We start from the raw sequence: 17,614 nt of genomic DNA on the forward strand, positions 1-17,614 counted from the left end.
GCTGATTGAATTTCTCATCCTGTATTGATGGTTTACATGTGATGCAAGAGTTGCTGGACCATTTTCCATTGTTTTGTACACCAACATGGCCGTCTCATCACGTGGATGCAAACCAAGAATAAAATGTACAGGCCTGACATTTTACAGGCCATTTTTTGTCAAGTGTTTAACCTGCAAATAAAACCGATATTAATTATTATTATCACTGTTTCAGGCTATATTAAATCGGGTTGATGTACATGCAATGTCTTAGGTCTGGTTCTGGATTCTACAATGTATCTCATTAGATGGATAAATTTTTGTCCATCTATTACTCTTCTGTGAGAGTTTTATTGATAGTTTGAAATCCCTGTCTCCCCAAGAAGTTGTTATTGTCATTATCATTATGATAATTTCCTCAACAACCTGAGCAAGAGTCATCTTCTCTTGACTCTGAATATGACTTAGAACGGCGCAGGTTGTCAAGACACCAGTCTCTCCTTAGTCCTCCTAAGCACTACAGTATATTCAGCTTAAGGATTACAATTTCCATACCTTGGTTTAAATCATTTTCAATACTAATATTACTTAATTATTATCAATAATTATTATGATTTGATTAATTATAGCACTGCTAGACCTGGCATAATTAAAGAGCATGTGAGGAAGTTTTTGATGTATGAGGTCACTTTGTATGGTGACACAACTTTTACAGAATTCAGTGATGGATTTTTAACACAGCATGTGAAATCGGTTTCTGTGTGTGACACAGAGATGGTGACTAAAGACAGGCAGGTAGGGTGGAAATGATTTGCAGGTTAACTGTTGTTTGTTTATTTATTAATAGTTTGTCATGATTTGAAATTAATTAACGCCCAAGTGGCCAGTGGAGGGTAGGTGCCCAAGAAGCCCGGGTGCTGCAACGGCAGTCACATCCCCAAGGCACTAGAACACCCGACTGGCCTGCCCAACCCGCAACCAAGCCACGAGCCCCCCGTGTCAGGCCTCCCTCAGGCACCCGTCACACTTGAGCCAGATAGCTCAGTGGAAACAAATAAATAAAGGAAGAAAGAAATAAAGAAAATATAAAAAAAAAGAATTAAAAAGAGGGGAGGATAGGGAGGGAACGCCAAGAAACACTAAACTACTAATTCGACTCACAACGCCACGCCAACAGAGCAACAAACACGCTGCAAACACATGGGACAACAACGCATGCACTAACCAGGAATACCGCTGGACAATGTCAGCCCCAGGGCTCCCACAACCTTAAGACTGCTGCAAACGCTACAGAACACATCAAACGCTAACAAACGCCTGTAAAAACGCTACTGACCGGACTTAAGCTTCCGGTCGTAAACCATGTAACTATAACAAACGCTACAGAATGCACCAAAACGCTCAACAAATGCTAACAGACGACCAAGACACTAACAACCACCTGCAAAACACTACTGACCAGACTAGCTCCTAGTCATTAACTATGTAAAATTTCATTTAACTATATCATAACATTCTGGGATGCTTTGATTCTACAATAACAAAATAAATAATGGAGTTCTAACATGTATCTTATTTTTCCAGAGTAATCTTAAGAACTGCAGACTGGCAATCCATGTTTTCCAGCTTCATCATGATGGTCCAGCCACTGAGGAGTTGGAGGAAGAAATAGCTGCTGCTAATCACTGGCTACTACCCTCTGGTATGGTTTTCTTTCCACTAGAGTTGCTGTGATTTTAAATAATGAACTACAGTGAAGTACATAGTCCAAAATATGTTATTGCACTTTTCATTCACTTGTGAGCTGGAAAGTTTAAATTCCAATAAAGAGTTTCATTGAGATTTCCACTGTTGTCAGTCACCATAGCGGAGCAGGTAATTGGGTTACATTTAGCAAATGATTGGCTAATTTTCATGCCCTTTGTTGCTTTCCGTCTTCAAGGGTCTGTTATGAATTATATATTGTTTAGGTGGTGTAAAAAGCTAACAATTGTAAGTCTTCAATTTTATTGATTTAGGCAAATGTCTCTCGCGCTGTTTTGATCATGTGACAGTTTTATTTTTGTAGTATATTGTAGTTTGTATTTAAAAATACCAAATCAACCAAAATTGAGACAATTATGTAATGGTACTGTTGTTTTAATAAATCAGTATTTTAGTACTGTAATTAGCTCCTTGGGGCTTAAATGAGGCTTTAGTCAAGGGGAAGCGTGAGGAGTGAGGCTGAAGGAGAGAAAGACGAAACATTCTTGTGAAAAGCAAGATGGTGTCAAGGAAAATAATAATAATATAATATTATGATCTATTATTCTATGATTACAATAGGCCATTTTCAAAAATACCATAATGCTTGTTCCTTCAAATTTTGCATAAGCATTGTTTCTAGTTTCTCTAGAGGAAACAAAAACAATGCTCATCTAGACAAAATTTGGAGGGACAGACAAAGAATATTATCAAAATTTTATGGTATTTTCCAAAGTGGCCTATGGAGATGGGTATTGACAAATGTAGAGTTTTATCTTTCTACCATTCCTTTACAGAGGATTTTCATGGAGTTTGGGAAAGTTTGATATTTGATTCAGATATCAAAGCACAGGTATCGAACATGAACTGTCTGGTATTAATATTATCATAGAATCCAATGTACATGTATTGTGTTTTTATTATTTTTTGTACGTGATTTTGTCAACCCATTTTCATGGTCCTTTTGAATTTATATATCATGTCATAGTCATATATTTTTCTTTACATGTACATTGTACCCTCGGATTTTAGAGTATCTTAGTGTACATTTGTGTATACATGTGTGGCGAATGTCTTTGAGCATTAACCCTCTCAACCATGATACTGTACCACAGAGGACAGACCACAACACTGGGAACTCTGTGCCCACTACTCTCTTTTTCAAGTCCCACAGGGTTATGAACATCGAACGGCTGTCCTTATCTGGGAAGACTTGAAAGTCTAACCATTAATTTTGCAGATGCCATTACAAAGGCAGCACTTTCTCCTCAGTTATTTAAAGACCCTGAGTGTTTGTCCAGCTGGAGTTTTAACCCGTAACCTCTCACACAGTAGTTTGATGCCCTGAACCAACTTAGCCAACCAATCGGCGGTTGAGCCAACCGGTTGGTAGTTATTGCTAAATATTTCTTTATTGAAAGAGTCATACGAGTCCTGAAAGGTTAATTAAATTGCGTTTCTTTTTAGCTGATCAACTATGCAGCCACAACTCTGCTGTTTTCAGACAGGTGTGAAAATGACCCTTACTTAATATGATTTATCATGAGGGCAGGATTGTAGTCCTTGGGAATGTACTGGTACATGTATGTACATTACAGGCTTGCTCTTAGGGCTGACCATTAAAATCTCAACATCTTATCTTGTAAAGAATTTGTGCCTTACACAAAATGATACCCTCTATGCTGTTGCCACAGCAACCACTTTTTTGCTGCTGGTTCTATTTAACGCAGGATTGATTTTCACAGTTGTTTATTATGCAGTCGTAATAAGACATTTTCACTCTTGGTAAGCTTATACAGACTGAGGTGTAAAGCATAATGGACAGCACATGCGTTTTAAGTCTGACCATCTGCCTGTATTATCCATTGAAAATCAAATATCCATTTTAATGGGAGTCACTTTGTACCTTGTCGGATTTACAATTTACTGGTGTTAGTTTTAATATTTAAGGAGATTATATTCTCAATTTTGATTTATTACAGTCATTTGCACAGTTTGTGAAATCGTCAATTTTTGAACAAAAACTTGAATATCTCAGAAACAAGAGAAGATATTCCAAAATAGAAGAGACCATTCTTCATCATTTTGAAAGGTCTTTAACCCATTGACTCCTGGAGGTTCGCCATTGATGAGTAAAATAATCTGGCATTAGACAGAGTAAAATACAAAGTATGGCCAGTTCAGGGGTGAAAGTGTTAAAATAAGCAAAAGATATGTTTTACAGGTAATTCATAGGCAGGTAAATTAAGTTATATAGTTGTTGATGATGTGCTTTTTGTGTGTATAATTTTAGGGGTGTGAACAGTAACGTCATATCATGGAACAGAGTTATACTTCTTCATGGTAAAAACAAGGCAATTAGAATTATTGTGATAATGTAATGTATATTCAACATGGTTCTTGCATCATGCTACATGCCCAAGATAATATTAGTGTTTATAGTGGAAGTACACTTACATGTAGTTATCAAGTTCGTTCACAGGAACCCCACTTTTATTAATCTGAAAGAAACAATTCAAACTTAACGGAAACGTGATTAAGAACTCCACCTGACAGGAGGAAATTAGTTGGCTCTTCACAAAGCATGCTAGCGTTGAATCCAGGACAACCGGTTCAAACAAATCCACAACAGACTATAGAATTGCATTTGAACCCAGGGCAACCACAGTGACATACAAACCCAACACCCCAACCACTCGACAGTCTGACAATTAACAAGTAGTTTTTTTTAAGATTAAAGGCTGTTTTATTGTATTGTTTCAAGGTCCACCAGGAACAGGTAAAACCTCACTCTGCAAGGCCCTGGCTCAAAAACTGAGCATCAGATTGTCAGATCGGTAAGGCACAAGTTTGTACTTCTACAGATAGTTTCATAAAACCTATACATTTTTGCTAGAGAAAGTCACAGAACATTCCTTTTTCTTTTCTTGAACTTTTCCTTGAGTTTTGGAGAGTTTCAGTAAAATACATCTAAGAGTAAAGGAAGACATGGTCAATAATTAGGTTATAATGATAAATATCAATAATTGCTGAACCCTTTTTTTAATTGTAGATATTCTTATGGTCAGCTGATTGAAATAAATAGTCACAGCTTGTTCTCCAAGTGGTTTTCTGAGGTATGAATTTTGCATGAAAATAAGGTTGATGTAATTATTATACGTAATTAATGAGGATATGTTTTTCAAATTTTTACAGTATCATTATTTTGCTGAACCAATTTCACCTTGATATAGTGATAACATTGTAATTCCTAACTTTCTCTCAAGTGGATCTGCTCATTTCCAATAGAGTGGCAAGCTGGTAATGAAGATGTTTCAGAAGATCCAAGAGCTGATTGATGACAAAGATGCCCTGGTGTGTGTTTTGATTGATGAGGTATGACAACAGGGCCTTGGAATAAATTTGTACCTTTTACAGCATGATGTCTTCTTATCCAAAATTTCAACATTTTGAGTAGCAATATTATTGTTTTTTCACAACACCATTAGCCTAAGGTACATGTAGATAAAGCTGGTCGTACAGTCATCTAACCATTCATCTGCACTGTACAATTCACTACCACAGTGTTATTATGCTTGGTTAAGTTTCTCACACTGAGGGAAAGCAGAATACATTCTGGTACAGTAAAATGACTGGTTGCCTAAAGCTACAGTAGGCATCCTTATGAAAACCCTGATTGTTTTGGATTAAGTACAGTCATGTATTTGTTCACAATGCATAATGTCACATACGTTTAAAGGTACTTGTAACTAAATAGCAGGAATTTGGTATTTAGTAGCCCACTTTTTTTTTTGTAGGTTGAAAGTTTGACAGCCGCTCGCAAATCAGCAATGCAGGGCCAGGAGCCGTCAGATGCAATAAGAGTGGTCAATGCACTGCTTACTCAAATTGATCATATTAAAAGGTATGTTATTGAAATACATTTCTACCGCCTGCTTTTTCATCAGGGCCTGACCCGTGCCACTGATCCTAATAGTGTAGTGGTCAACCAACTTCTAGTGGTTACAAAAATTTGAATGCAAAAAGCACACGAAAAGTGTCTGAACATTAATTTTGTCACTTGAGTTAGGGTTAGTGCACACAAAACAATGATCAATAATAATTTTTATTTATTGTTTTAGTTTGCACTAACCCTATTGTTATTGTTTACCTGCTCTGGAAGCAGAACCTGATCCAAAAAATCTTCTGACTCAGAGCAATCAGTATTTGATCTGAAATATTTCAATGCTACCACAACGGCTTCATCAGTCAGGTGACTCGGGACAAAACAACTGAGTTGTAGTGGGGTCCCCATAGTGGAGCTATGTGCTCTGTGGGGATACCCTGCCCAAAGGGGCAGAAAACGTTATAAATAAACAAATAAATAAATAAATATGTGACCTCTCAAGGGAAAACGTACGCTAACGCTTTTCCGTGTATGACTGGAATTCCGTGTGGAAGCTGTGTGACACCCGTAAGGTTTTAATTTTAAGCTGTTCTCGCGGCTTGGCTCACTCGTGCGACCGACGTTTTTAAGGTCAGGTTTCATCCAAACGACTATCATTTTTTAAGAGCCGTTTGCGTTAACCCGTGAAATCATAACTGTTACAACAGAAACAAAACGACCCACTCGTGCAAAATTTTTTTCAAGCCGTGTAAAATTTTCGACCACTGGTGTGGAATTTTTGAGAACCCGTTTGGTTGTGCAGTGCCACTCGTTTACTCGACTTTTGAAGCCATGAGCAACCCGTGAGGGAGCCGTGTGAAAACCCCGTTTCCCGGAAAGTTGTTAGTGTACGTTTTCCCGTGAGAGGTCACAAACAAATAGATAGATAAGTAAATAAATAAAATAATAATAAATAAATAAATAAATAAATGGTGTGTCATTGTATTTCAGGTTCCCTAATGTTATCATTCTCACGACTTCAAATGTGACTGGAGCTATTGACCTGGCATTTGTAGACAGGTACAATTTCGCTAACCAATACGCTTAGTTTAAGTGCATGTCGATGCTTTGATGTGCTGATTGAACCTACATGTACAAAAGACATTTGGACTCAAGAATCTGGAGTTAACTGGAACACAACCTGTGATCATGCATTCTTATTGTAAAATTTTGCTCTTGCAAACCTAACCGCTCACTGCTGGCTTAGTTGGTTGAACACTGGGTTGTCATGCGGAAGGTTGTGAGTTCACCTCCAACTGGACCCACACTCAGGGTCTTAAAATAATTGAGGAAAAAGTGCTGCCTTTGTAATTGCACCTGCAAATGGTTGACTTTCAAGTCTTCTCAGATAAGGACTATACACATATACATGTAAACCGCAGGCCCCATCTAACAAATAATTATATCTTCCATGTTCATAAGTTCCCTGTGGGAACCCACACACTATTCAAGAAGAAAAGGGGATGAAGTTCCTGGTATCGTGGCTGTCCTTTGTGAGTGTACATGTATGGGTGGGTGGGTGGGTGTAGCAGAGCCACATCAGCTGAATACATGTAGCTGCCAAAACGTCAACCTGCTTAAAGGGGATAGATCATGCAATTTTAGGCAATTTCAGCACTGATGGAATGGTCATAGAATTAACTAAAATATCAAAATAACTGTTCAAAACTATAGAAATCTAACAAAACACAGGGAAGCCAAGAAGAGACATGGATGGACAAAACTGGAGAGGATTGAAATGGATTGAATTTGGGTAAATTTGAAAAACGTCCGCCCACTTTTTTTCATTATTTATATCAGTCTATATCGAAATGTCATTTACACAGCTGGAAAATCATTCTCAGTTGTTATGTGGCCGTGATTTTGCAAATGAAAGACTCTTGCTCTGCCAATTTGACGTTTAGAGCTCATAATTAACAAAATTAAACAAAATTATCTAAAATCGAGTGACCTAGCCCCTTTAAACAAAATTAATAATATAACAAACAAACAAAAAAAAAGTCTGATCACAAGGTACAATGTGTCTTGTACAGTGTGAATCATTTTCACTCCAGACAGCTCAGCTCAAGGATAAGCTAGAACAAGCACATGTACAGTACATGTAATATTTGTAGGAATGAGGACTGGCTGGAACTTAGCCAGTGTAGCTGGCGATATTGTTGGCGCGGAGATTGGGGAGCCCCCTCCCCATTCTCCGCGCGGCTTCGCACAACCCCCTTTCACAGTGATTTCCCGATAAATAGTGTTTCTTTTTACCTGCAGGGCAGACATCAAACAGTACATTGGCCTGCCATCTGTTAATGCAATATTTTCCATTTATCACTCCTGTTTGTGTGAGCTTATGAAGGTAAGACATTTGACTCTCACAAGCAATAGTCCACTTTTGAAGTGGTTTGAAATGTTTGGCAGGGCTGATACAACGCATCTTTTTCTACGCGAAAATGTCATATAATTCTTGTTTTACAGGTTGGGATCATTTCTCCTGTTCAGCAAATTCTTTGTGTCAGGTATGAAATAAACCTTACTAATGACCCAGGTTTTCGAGGGAAGCACGCTGGGAAGAAACTCGCTTTGCGCGTTTTTGTCTCTCTTCAAGTCCTTCAAAAGGGAGAGCCCCAGCCTTACTGTGAAGACTAAAATGTGTAGTTGTGTTCTCTATCTCTTTCTTTAAGGCGCCTGTCTCGCAATGCCATTTCTACAAAGGTTCTCACATTACGAAACAAGTTGCTTTACAGGTGTTACACTGAGCAACGTTTCATGCAACTTGTCTCGTTCCGATGATCACATGAGGTTAAAGGAACATTTTCATTGGCTGGTGCCGCAAGCCATTGAGACACAAGTTGCAGGACCGATGTTTCACTGCGCAATGCTTAAAAAAATTCGTTGCAACTGTTGCGGAAAGTAGAACTCAATTCTACTTTCCCCAACGGTTTCTGCAACTGGTCTCGCAACGTTTTTGGCTGTTTCAAGGTATGTTACATTGGGCAATGATTAGTGCAACTTGTCTCGCAATGGCTTTGTGAAAAATTGCACAGTGTAACAGCGCCTTTAGTCAGGTGGCTCAAGACGAGCTGCTGTGGCCAGTCGAAGTTTAAGGTCGTTATTGACATCTCCTCTCTTCCTGATCTTATCCATCTTCTGTATTGATGTTCGAGCAATGCTTTTTCTCTTACTTCTTGCATAACGTCTGTCTCGGTATTGATCATTGACCCCTGCAGGTAGTTGAGTTCTTTAACCTCTTCGAGATGTTGTCCATTAAGATTGAAATCACCGAAATTTGTTCCGTGCATGTCGATGACCACGACCCTTGTCTTTTTTCCTTTTTTAGGAGACCGTTCTTTCGACTGAGATGTTCGAGTTTGGTTAGGAGTGACATGAGCTCTTCTTTTGCTCTTGCACAGGAGTGTCATCATGATCGTCCGCATACCTTAAGTTGCAGATGATCCGGCCTCCGACCACGACTCCTGTCTCGGAGTTTTCGGTTTCTTCTCTGGTGATGCCTTCTGAATAAATGTTAAAAGTGTAGGCGATAATAAGTAACCTTGTCTGACGCCGCGACTGATGGGGAAGACTTCTGATGATCCGTTCGATGTTCTGACTTTGGCCGTCTGATCCTGTTAGAGATGTGCAAGGAGTTTTATGACATGCGTTGGGAAACCCCTACACTCCATGTCTGTCAACAAGCAGTGGTGGTTGACGCGAGAGTCGAAAGCTTTTCTTTAGTCAATAAAGCACAAGTACATTCCAGGTGCTTGTCAATAATCATTCTGATGTTTGAAATTTGTTTTCTTGTGCCCTTCTCCTTCACAAATCCAGCTTGCTCTTCACTGATCTCTCTCTTATAGTGCTCTTGGAGCCTTGCAACGATGATCTTAAGAAGCACTTTGCTTGCATGTACTATCAGGTTGATTATGAGATAGTTAGCGCACTCTTTTAGATTTCCTTTGTTTGGAAAGGGGATGAAGATTCCTCTGCACCAATCTCTTGGCCACTCTCTTCTCTTCCAGATCTTAATGCACTGTTTCCAGGTGAGGGTCACTCCTTTTTCTGCGCATGCGTTCTAAATTTCGATCGGACTTCCGTCAATGTCTGGTGCTTTTCCGTTACTCAGTTGTTTGAGAGCTGTCTCCACCTCATCCCGTGTTGGTTCTAGCTCTGGATATCGTTCTCAAGTAGCTTCCCATGGATGGTCTTGAGGCTGGGGTAGTTGTGTTAATGGAGTCAAAACATGCTGTTGTTCAGTTACCAAGAGTCTTCATAGGCTTAGCTCAGTTGGTAGAGCCTTGCGCCGGCATCGCACAGGTCAGAGGTTCGAATGACTGGTTCGAATCTCGTTGGGGAGCCACCTGAATTTTTCAGGCGTCTTACTCTATAAGAAACAATTGCTTAAATTGTCCAGATAAGTGCAAGAATCATACTTGTCTTGGGCAAGAGATTTAACTATTAGAAGGTAATGTGAAGTGCTAGTTTTCTACCCATTTGAACTAACTAGCACTTCACATTACCTTCTAATGGTTAAGTCTGTTGAAATAGAAGTGCTGCACGGCCAACGGTTGCAAAAACGTAACCCTTCCGCCTTGTACTCGAACATATTCATTGCCGTGAAATTGTCATCTTCCCACGACCTGCTCCCATCTGACCTTGTAGCTCAGTCGGTAGAGCAGCGGTGATCTAACCCGAAGGTCGTGGGTTCAATTCCCACCCTGGTCAGAGTTTTTCTCTGTCCTTGTGTGGGCCCATTTCCATCAGTAGGGCTAACGCTCACATGGTTCATATGGGTAGAAAACTAGCACTTCACATTACCTTCTGTTAGTTAAGTCTGTTGAAATATAAGTACTACACGGCCAACGTTTGCAAAAACGTAAACTTTTGTTGGGCAAGGTTGTTTTGTTGCCCGCATCAAAGGGATGGGCGAAGTCAATTGGAATTTTAAAAAAGTTGGCCACCATTTTGAAATATGGACGGGGTGCTTTAAAAGATCTAATTAATTTAACGTGTGTAGCTTTAAATAAGTATATCCTGCTAATATTCGTTTGAAATCTTCTTGGATTGTATGGAACGGGATGGGAACTGGGAACACTCAGATGTATGCCGATTTACACCAAATTTTTCGTGGTGTTGCCGTTGCGTTGTTTGTTGCCACGACTCCCCACCTCTTCTTTAAGATATATTTTTTTAAAAAAATCGGAAAAAGGAAAAATAATTTTTAATATTTAAAGATTAAAATTTGTTGCGTTCTCAGATTTCTTTTTCATTGCTGTTTTATGATATAATAGTATCTGTACCTTTACCTTATGTGATTTATTTGCTGCTCAGTTGATATGTAATTTGGTTACTTTGATAGGTACATATTAGTTGTGTGTTTGTCTGTTGTTGTTGTTTTACATGATCTCTATGATATGTGCGTGTTTTCCGACGTCGGCCCAAACCTCGTAATTGATCATCTGTAATTTGGCTTCCTAGGTCTTCAACTCCATAGTCACTTTAGGAATTAATCCAATTCTCCCTTTATTTAATTTAATTTCTCGTCTATCTAAGTGTATATAAAGGTCTTGTCTGTTGTCCTTGATACATCATTTGTTTTACTAAGCTATTCTCATTCGTCAACAGGGATTTAGAAGTCTTACGGTAAGTGGTTTCTTGGCTCATAGTGAGTAACCCTGTAGCTATTTTCATTGGTCCCTATGACCTGTAGCTTCGTTTGTTATCCGGGATTCCGAGGTGTATTGTTTATGTTGTATCATCTATTGTTTCGTTCTCCAATCACAGACCGCGTCTGGAAAGCTACAGGGTGTCACGTCATCTTCGTTGCACTAGACTATTTCGTCAATCGTAAGTTCCAAGTGAATCCAGGGTCGTTCCAGTCCTTTGTAGGGGCAAACGGACAAACTTGTAACTTCATATGAAAAACAGCAAGTTGAACCAGGTGTACAGTCAGATTGTCTGATGCTACTCTGACTTGGGGAATTATTCAAAGACCCCGTCAACTTTTTAAGCTACGTTCATAGTTCATATGAACCGCTTCACCTGCCGTTTGTCACCTAAAATGACTGGAAAGACCCAGGATTCACTAGGAACTTACTGTTTGCAAAATTGTCTTTTCGCGGAATGACGAAACGCATAGTAAACCATGAAAACAGAAAACCTAGAAACAGTCGAGGTAGCGAAACAAAGAAAACGCTTCACAGGGTCTCACACCTAGGGATATCCCGTCTTCTTTCAAAACCTTCCATGTTTCGGTTTTGATTTACTTTCAGTTTCCAACTTATACTTTTAGAGGACGCCCTGCAGATATAAGAGGCTCAAACGTGAATTCTAAAGTAAATTTCTTTGCCTTACAGCTTCGTGAACAATGACGCCACCAATCTCAGTTTGCAGTTATTAGAAATAGCTAAGTATGTTCATATGGCAATTCCCATTCCCTCGAAACAGGCACTTGATCAACGAAGTCTCTCCCTGAAATGAAGGATTATTCTTAATTTTCAATTTCTTCCAAGTGAAGTATTATCGTTCATTTTGGACACTGAAAGCTTGATAGGGATCATATTTCTTTTAAGGAGGCTCTAAACAAATAAACATATTTTGTCCTTAGATACAGTTAGGGTAATCATATCAAGATAAAATTTGGCAAGGGCATTAAATACCCATTAAAGATTTCTCACATCACATTTTCCTCCAAAATGACGTTTCCATGGCAACGATATAAGGCACTTAAAATCAAGATATATTGTCGTTTTTGAAAAAAACTGGACGGTGAAATATTCCCATTCAACGTTACCAGATAATGTTAGAAATAATCTCTAAAATATTTAAAATTCAACAAAATCTGTAGGTCAGTTTTTAGAAAAATATGTTTTTTTGAAATGTGTCTCTAATTTGTTTTTTCACCTATTTTTTTAAATTTGAAAGACACGTTTTAAATTAATCTAAGATAACATCGGTTACCGTCCGGAAGCAGAGATATAAACGAGTAAAGTTGCAAAATCAGGAAAAATGAGGGGGTTACAAGATCGGCATTAACGCATGCGTCACCCGCTCATTCGAGTGCACGCGCGAGTGAAGCTACAGGCCAACACAAACGAATTTAAGGGACCATTTAACCGTTTGTGTACAATTTTCGTAGTTTTCGTGAATAGGTGATGTCTATTTATATTCCATATGTAAAGGAATTAGAAGAAAGGTGAGCGAAATTAGCGGTAACCCATTTTGAATTATATATTCGGCACATTTTCTACTCAGTTGATCTTTAGTGGTAAAGTGGATAAAAACAGTTCCTTCAAAGTCGGTGCTCCGGGTTCAAATCCTGTCCTGGGGTTACATTTACTTTTTTAACGATGAAATGATATATATATATATATGAAATGCGGATATGAAATCAAGTGAAGCTATCATCCTCGCATTTATGAAGGAAATTTTTGCAATTGCTATGAAGCCACTGACGTTGGGAGCTGGTCATTTGTGGGTTCCAGTGTTCCCGTGAGGAATGAATCAACGATGAATCATATATGATTCATTTCATATATATCATTTCCTTTTTCCTTTTTTCTTTTCTTTTTCATACCACAAGTCCTGGGACAGAGTGATCAAAATGGAGGATAATACTTCATTTAAGGCAAACTGGCAATGAAGGATAATCCTTCTTTTGAGGAAGAGATCGTGTTGACTTGATGGCGCGCCACTTGCACGGCATTTATTCAGTTTTTCGCGAGTTTAATGTGCGGCATATTCGGGACGATGCTCATTCAGTTGTCATTCACTAAGTCGTTTTGGTTCGGAAAAATGACTTGCGTTGGCTCATGTATTTACAAAATTTTGTAAACGAGTGAGAAAAGTATAGCTGCTTTGAAGAAAATTGTTGCTTATTGTAGTAAATTAAATTTTTTAAGGCTTTCTTAAACAAAATTGTACTGCACTCGGGTTTTAATGAGAATCGCTGAATGTAGTGTTTTGGTTGTCAATACAGAGCTTGTTGGGGGGCTGCGTTTGATCTCGTAAATACGACATCCAATTCGTTGTTCTCCATTTTTGTTCAGGAACAGCCATGGCTTGAGCGGAAGAACACTCAGGAAGATTCCATTTTTAGCGCATGCCCGCCACATTCAGGTGAATTTTATTGTACGGTCAACAATAGACCACAGCGCCATCAACCTAAGTCTGATTGTCGACGAGGTTGCAGGGAGAACCCCAATTTACTTTTTTTGTAAAATTAGATGAGGAGAGGTACTAATCGAAATCAATGAAAACTAACCGTGTTAAAATCGGTGGCCTAGACCTCAACTTCATATATTACCGTCAAACGACGGAGTGACAAGCTCATCCTTTCAGTTTTGCATCTGATGCCAAGAGTTGTCCTTTTGCGTACGTCTGTTGTTTTTTTTTTAGGGTCTTTGTTTCATTCCGTAGTTTAAATATATGTGTCTTTCATATGTAAGAGTCCCTCCCGGGGATCTTGGGAACTAGAGAACATTGCTAATTTGAACTGGGGAGCAGGGGAACAATGACAAAATATCTTAGGGAACAAGGGCACGTAAACAACTTTAGGGATAAAAAAGCTGGGAACAATTTTGAAAGTAATTTCGGAAACAAGGGAACACAAGTAAAATTTTAAAGGGTACAAGGGAGGGACTGATAATGATCAGGATGATGGTGATGAACTTTATTTGCAGTTGAATATTTATACAGAAACTGCGCGGTATAAATTAATTAATTATTATTCAAGTGTCCTGAACCCTTCAATTTGGTTTTTTTTGGTAGATTTTCATGATCTTTCAAGATCTTTCAAGAACTCATTTTCCGAAATTTTTAAAAAATATATTGAATCCTGATTTTTTTACGAGCGCTAAAAGTGAAGGCGGTGTTGACTATTTTTTCTTCTATCGTTCGCATTAGTCCCCCACTCGGCCAAATGTGTCCATATGGGGCGTTTTCACTCCCGTGACCAGTAGCCATATTGAATTACTGAGACAAAAGAAAGTATTTGCATAAAAATAGAGTTCAATTCTCGGAGGATTACTTTTGGTACCATGGCCGCCATGTCTTTGTTTTGAAACACCAACATGGCGGCCGTGACGTCCTGTGAAAATGCGTGCAAGCTTGAGTTGTTGGAATGTCATTTTCTTACGTCACAACTTAAAAAGTGTCAAATATCGGACGCTTCTCATTGGCTTGTTCCTCCTGAGCGCACGAGACAATAATTGGCCCAGCAGGGCTTATAGCCCACAAAAAATTAAAACTGAATTTCCCGAACTTCAAGCGGTCGTAGAAAAAATCAGGATTTGTTTTTTTTTTTAAAATTCCGAAAATGAGTTCTTGAAAGATATGAAAATCTACCAGAAAAAAATAAGTTGGAGGGTTAGGGGCACTTTAAGCGTCGAGTGTATTAGAGCGAGTTTCAATCGAGTGTTGCAAAACCAAAGTAATTACTTTGGCCAATCAAAACTTGAAGTAATTACACGTAGCCGACACAAAGCGCGGGAAAATGTTGGTTTTTGAAGACAGGAGAAAACCGGAGTACCCGGGGGAAAACCGCAGTACCCGGGGGAAAAACCTATCGGAGAAGAGTAGAGAACCAGCAAACTCGGCCCACATGTGACGCCGGCAAGTCTGGAAATTGAACATGAGCCAGGTTGGTGGGAGGCTGGCGCTCTTTCCACTACGCCATCCATGCTCCCATAGTTTCTAACATGATTATTCAACGCTGTTTTTCGAGGCCATGGCAGAGGAATGTGTAAAAATGCAGTAAGCGACTCGCACTGAGCACGCAGAGCTTTTGTTTTTGCTCGTAAAGGACGGTGCCTATTATTGTTATTGCGCATATGTTCTGCGCATCTCGAGATACTCGGGTTTCCTTTGGGTGGTCCTTACCAATACAAGGATATTTTTTCCCGGTTTAAAAACTATGCGGAGAAAGTAGAATTTTCACAGATAATTAAGCTCCAATTTGGGAAAGAACGCCATACATTGCTTTGAATTTTAATTAAAGCTTTTTTCAAATATAGACCTTAATCATAAATGGCGGTCATATTTATAATTCTTTTGTCCAAGTGCAAATTAGCCTACCAAGCCTCATTTTACAGCAAGAATTCCTTTCAATTCACTGTATGGTATTGAGGCTTGGTAGGCTAATTTGCACTTGGACAAAAGAATCATAAATTGACCTACATTTATGAATAAGGTCTATTGTTGTTTATTAATTATCTTTGAAAAATGCGTGGTTACCTTTAATTTTCTTTTTGGGTTTCAATAACCCTTGTTAAGATCTGGTTCCCGCATATTCGTAAACCGCACAAAAATAACTGTGAATTAGTAGGTACCGTCCGTAAGTGAGCAGATGTGTGACGTTTCTTTCGGCAATACCGTTGGAAGCTCCCTTTCCCTGTGATTTATTCCACGACACAGATAGGTCTTCGTTTTTGGGTGAAACCTCTGACACAACGGTTTTTCTTTGCAGGCTCAATCAGTGACGTTGCAGGGTTTTTTGAGTGCGCTTTCTAGGACTGTGGAAAAGCAGTTTGAAGATCGAAAAAACCTCAAAAACGATGAGTGACGATAAGTCTCTTTCCTTTAAAGCTGGCCATAATCAACCAGAGAATTTTATTCATTCCTTGCTCTGCTTCGCTGTCCGTTTCTCCAAGACGCGTGGCCTTGTGCACCCTGTCATTCTCGAGATCGAAATGTTCATTCTCCTAAATAGTGCCATAGATTTCTTTGTTGGGTGGTCATGCGTGAGAATTTGGTGAACATGTTATATAGATGGTTTTCAATCACGTGATAAGTCGGCCATGTTGGTGCACAAAACAATAGCAAATTATGGCTCATGTTTTGCATTATCATAGAGTCAAATTCCCAACAGACTTTTTCTCTTTTCTTCTGCACCAACATGGCTGCTGTGACGTCAGGTGAAAACCATCTATACAGATGAGACCTCTCAAGCTGATAATAATCGTCATTCTCAATACTTGTCTGACTGACATTCCATTGAAATTGTGAGGAGAATTTGCATACTGATCACTCCCGGGAGTCGAAGGGTTAAGAAGGCGGCAGCTGCGTGGGTCTTACACTCTTGCATGTGCTTGCTTTTTTTTCATGGAGATTTTTCAATAGGCCACTTCGGAAAATGCCATTATACTCTTTGTTTGTCCTCCCACTTTTTGCATAAGCATTGTTTTTGTTTTCTCTTGGGACCATTGTAGACCAAGGAGAAACTGGAAACAATGTTTATGCAAAATTTGGGGGGACGAACAAAGAGTATTTTGGTATTTTCCGAAGTGGCCTATTCAGAGAAGATTTCACGAGATCCAATTCCCCTTTGGGTTGGAGAAAAACGCACGCTTGGAATTTTCGAAGGGAACCTCTATTCTACAAAACTACAGAAAAGCGCTGGTGTCTGTAAGAAACTAATTTTAGAATCGCTCATTTTTACTTTAAAATGACCGTTGTACCGTGCGCCGCCATCTTGAATGTCTGTGACGTGTTACGTTTGCTTTATTTGCTTGAGAAGAATAGTGCATGGTGCAACAGTAGTACGACGCCATTGCTCAAGATGGCAGCGTTCGGCAAATTTGAAAGTGAAAATAAACGATTCCAATATTTTGTCCGATACAGATCCATTCGAATAACTTTTTAAGCAAAATGACATTGCAAAAATTATTTCCAACGCTTTAAATTTATTCTTTTGTTTGAGTGTAGGCTCCCTTTTGGTGAAGAGCGCCTTAATCAACGATGAAAGAAAGCGCCCCTAGAAACTTTTCGGATTGCCTTTTCTCGTTTTTATTGGTTTCGGATATCCTTGGTGTTTGAATGGAATGAACACTTGCGTACTCGAGCGCTGACTGAATTTTATAAGATTGCCGGCAAATCAACTTTGTCGAAGATAATCGCGGTGACGGAAATTTGGTACATCTTGACAAGCATTTTCAGAATTCAATGTACAGTTGTAGTAAATTCAATAAAGTGGGGTTCCATACA

The 17,614-nt window shown here is 39.0% G+C and overlaps 1 protein-coding gene across 1 annotated transcript in view; it reads left to right on the plus strand.

Annotated features, from left to right (window-relative positions):
- The window catches only part of LOC138019673 (pachytene checkpoint protein 2 homolog), an 18,739-nt gene extending 1,125 nt beyond the window's left edge, over window positions 1–17,614 (plus strand). Inside the window, exons 2-17 of the mRNA XM_068866536.1 lie at window positions 609–774; window positions 1,564–1,681; window positions 2,520–2,575; window positions 3,190–3,230; window positions 4,016–4,065; window positions 4,487–4,559; window positions 4,775–4,838; window positions 5,011–5,097; window positions 5,520–5,626; window positions 6,599–6,667; window positions 7,910–7,994; window positions 8,114–8,154; window positions 11,258–11,275; window positions 11,989–12,042; window positions 13,681–13,750; window positions 16,098–17,614. Coding sequence (XP_068722637.1) covers window positions 609–774; window positions 1,564–1,681; window positions 2,520–2,575; window positions 3,190–3,230; window positions 4,016–4,065; window positions 4,487–4,559; window positions 4,775–4,838; window positions 5,011–5,097; window positions 5,520–5,626; window positions 6,599–6,667; window positions 7,910–7,994; window positions 8,114–8,154; window positions 11,258–11,275; window positions 11,989–12,042; window positions 13,681–13,750; window positions 16,098–16,193 — 1,195 coding nt within the window. The 3' untranslated portion in view covers window positions 16,194–17,614. The remainder of the gene's footprint in view (window positions 1–608; window positions 775–1,563; window positions 1,682–2,519; window positions 2,576–3,189; window positions 3,231–4,015; window positions 4,066–4,486; window positions 4,560–4,774; window positions 4,839–5,010; window positions 5,098–5,519; window positions 5,627–6,598; window positions 6,668–7,909; window positions 7,995–8,113; window positions 8,155–11,257; window positions 11,276–11,988; window positions 12,043–13,680; window positions 13,751–16,097) is intronic.

This window comes from Montipora capricornis, chromosome 10 (assembly GCF_036669925.1).
Source record: "Montipora capricornis isolate CH-2021 chromosome 10, ASM3666992v2, whole genome shotgun sequence".
In the NCBI taxonomy this organism is placed as follows: Eukaryota; Metazoa; Cnidaria; class Anthozoa; order Scleractinia; family Acroporidae; genus Montipora; species Montipora capricornis.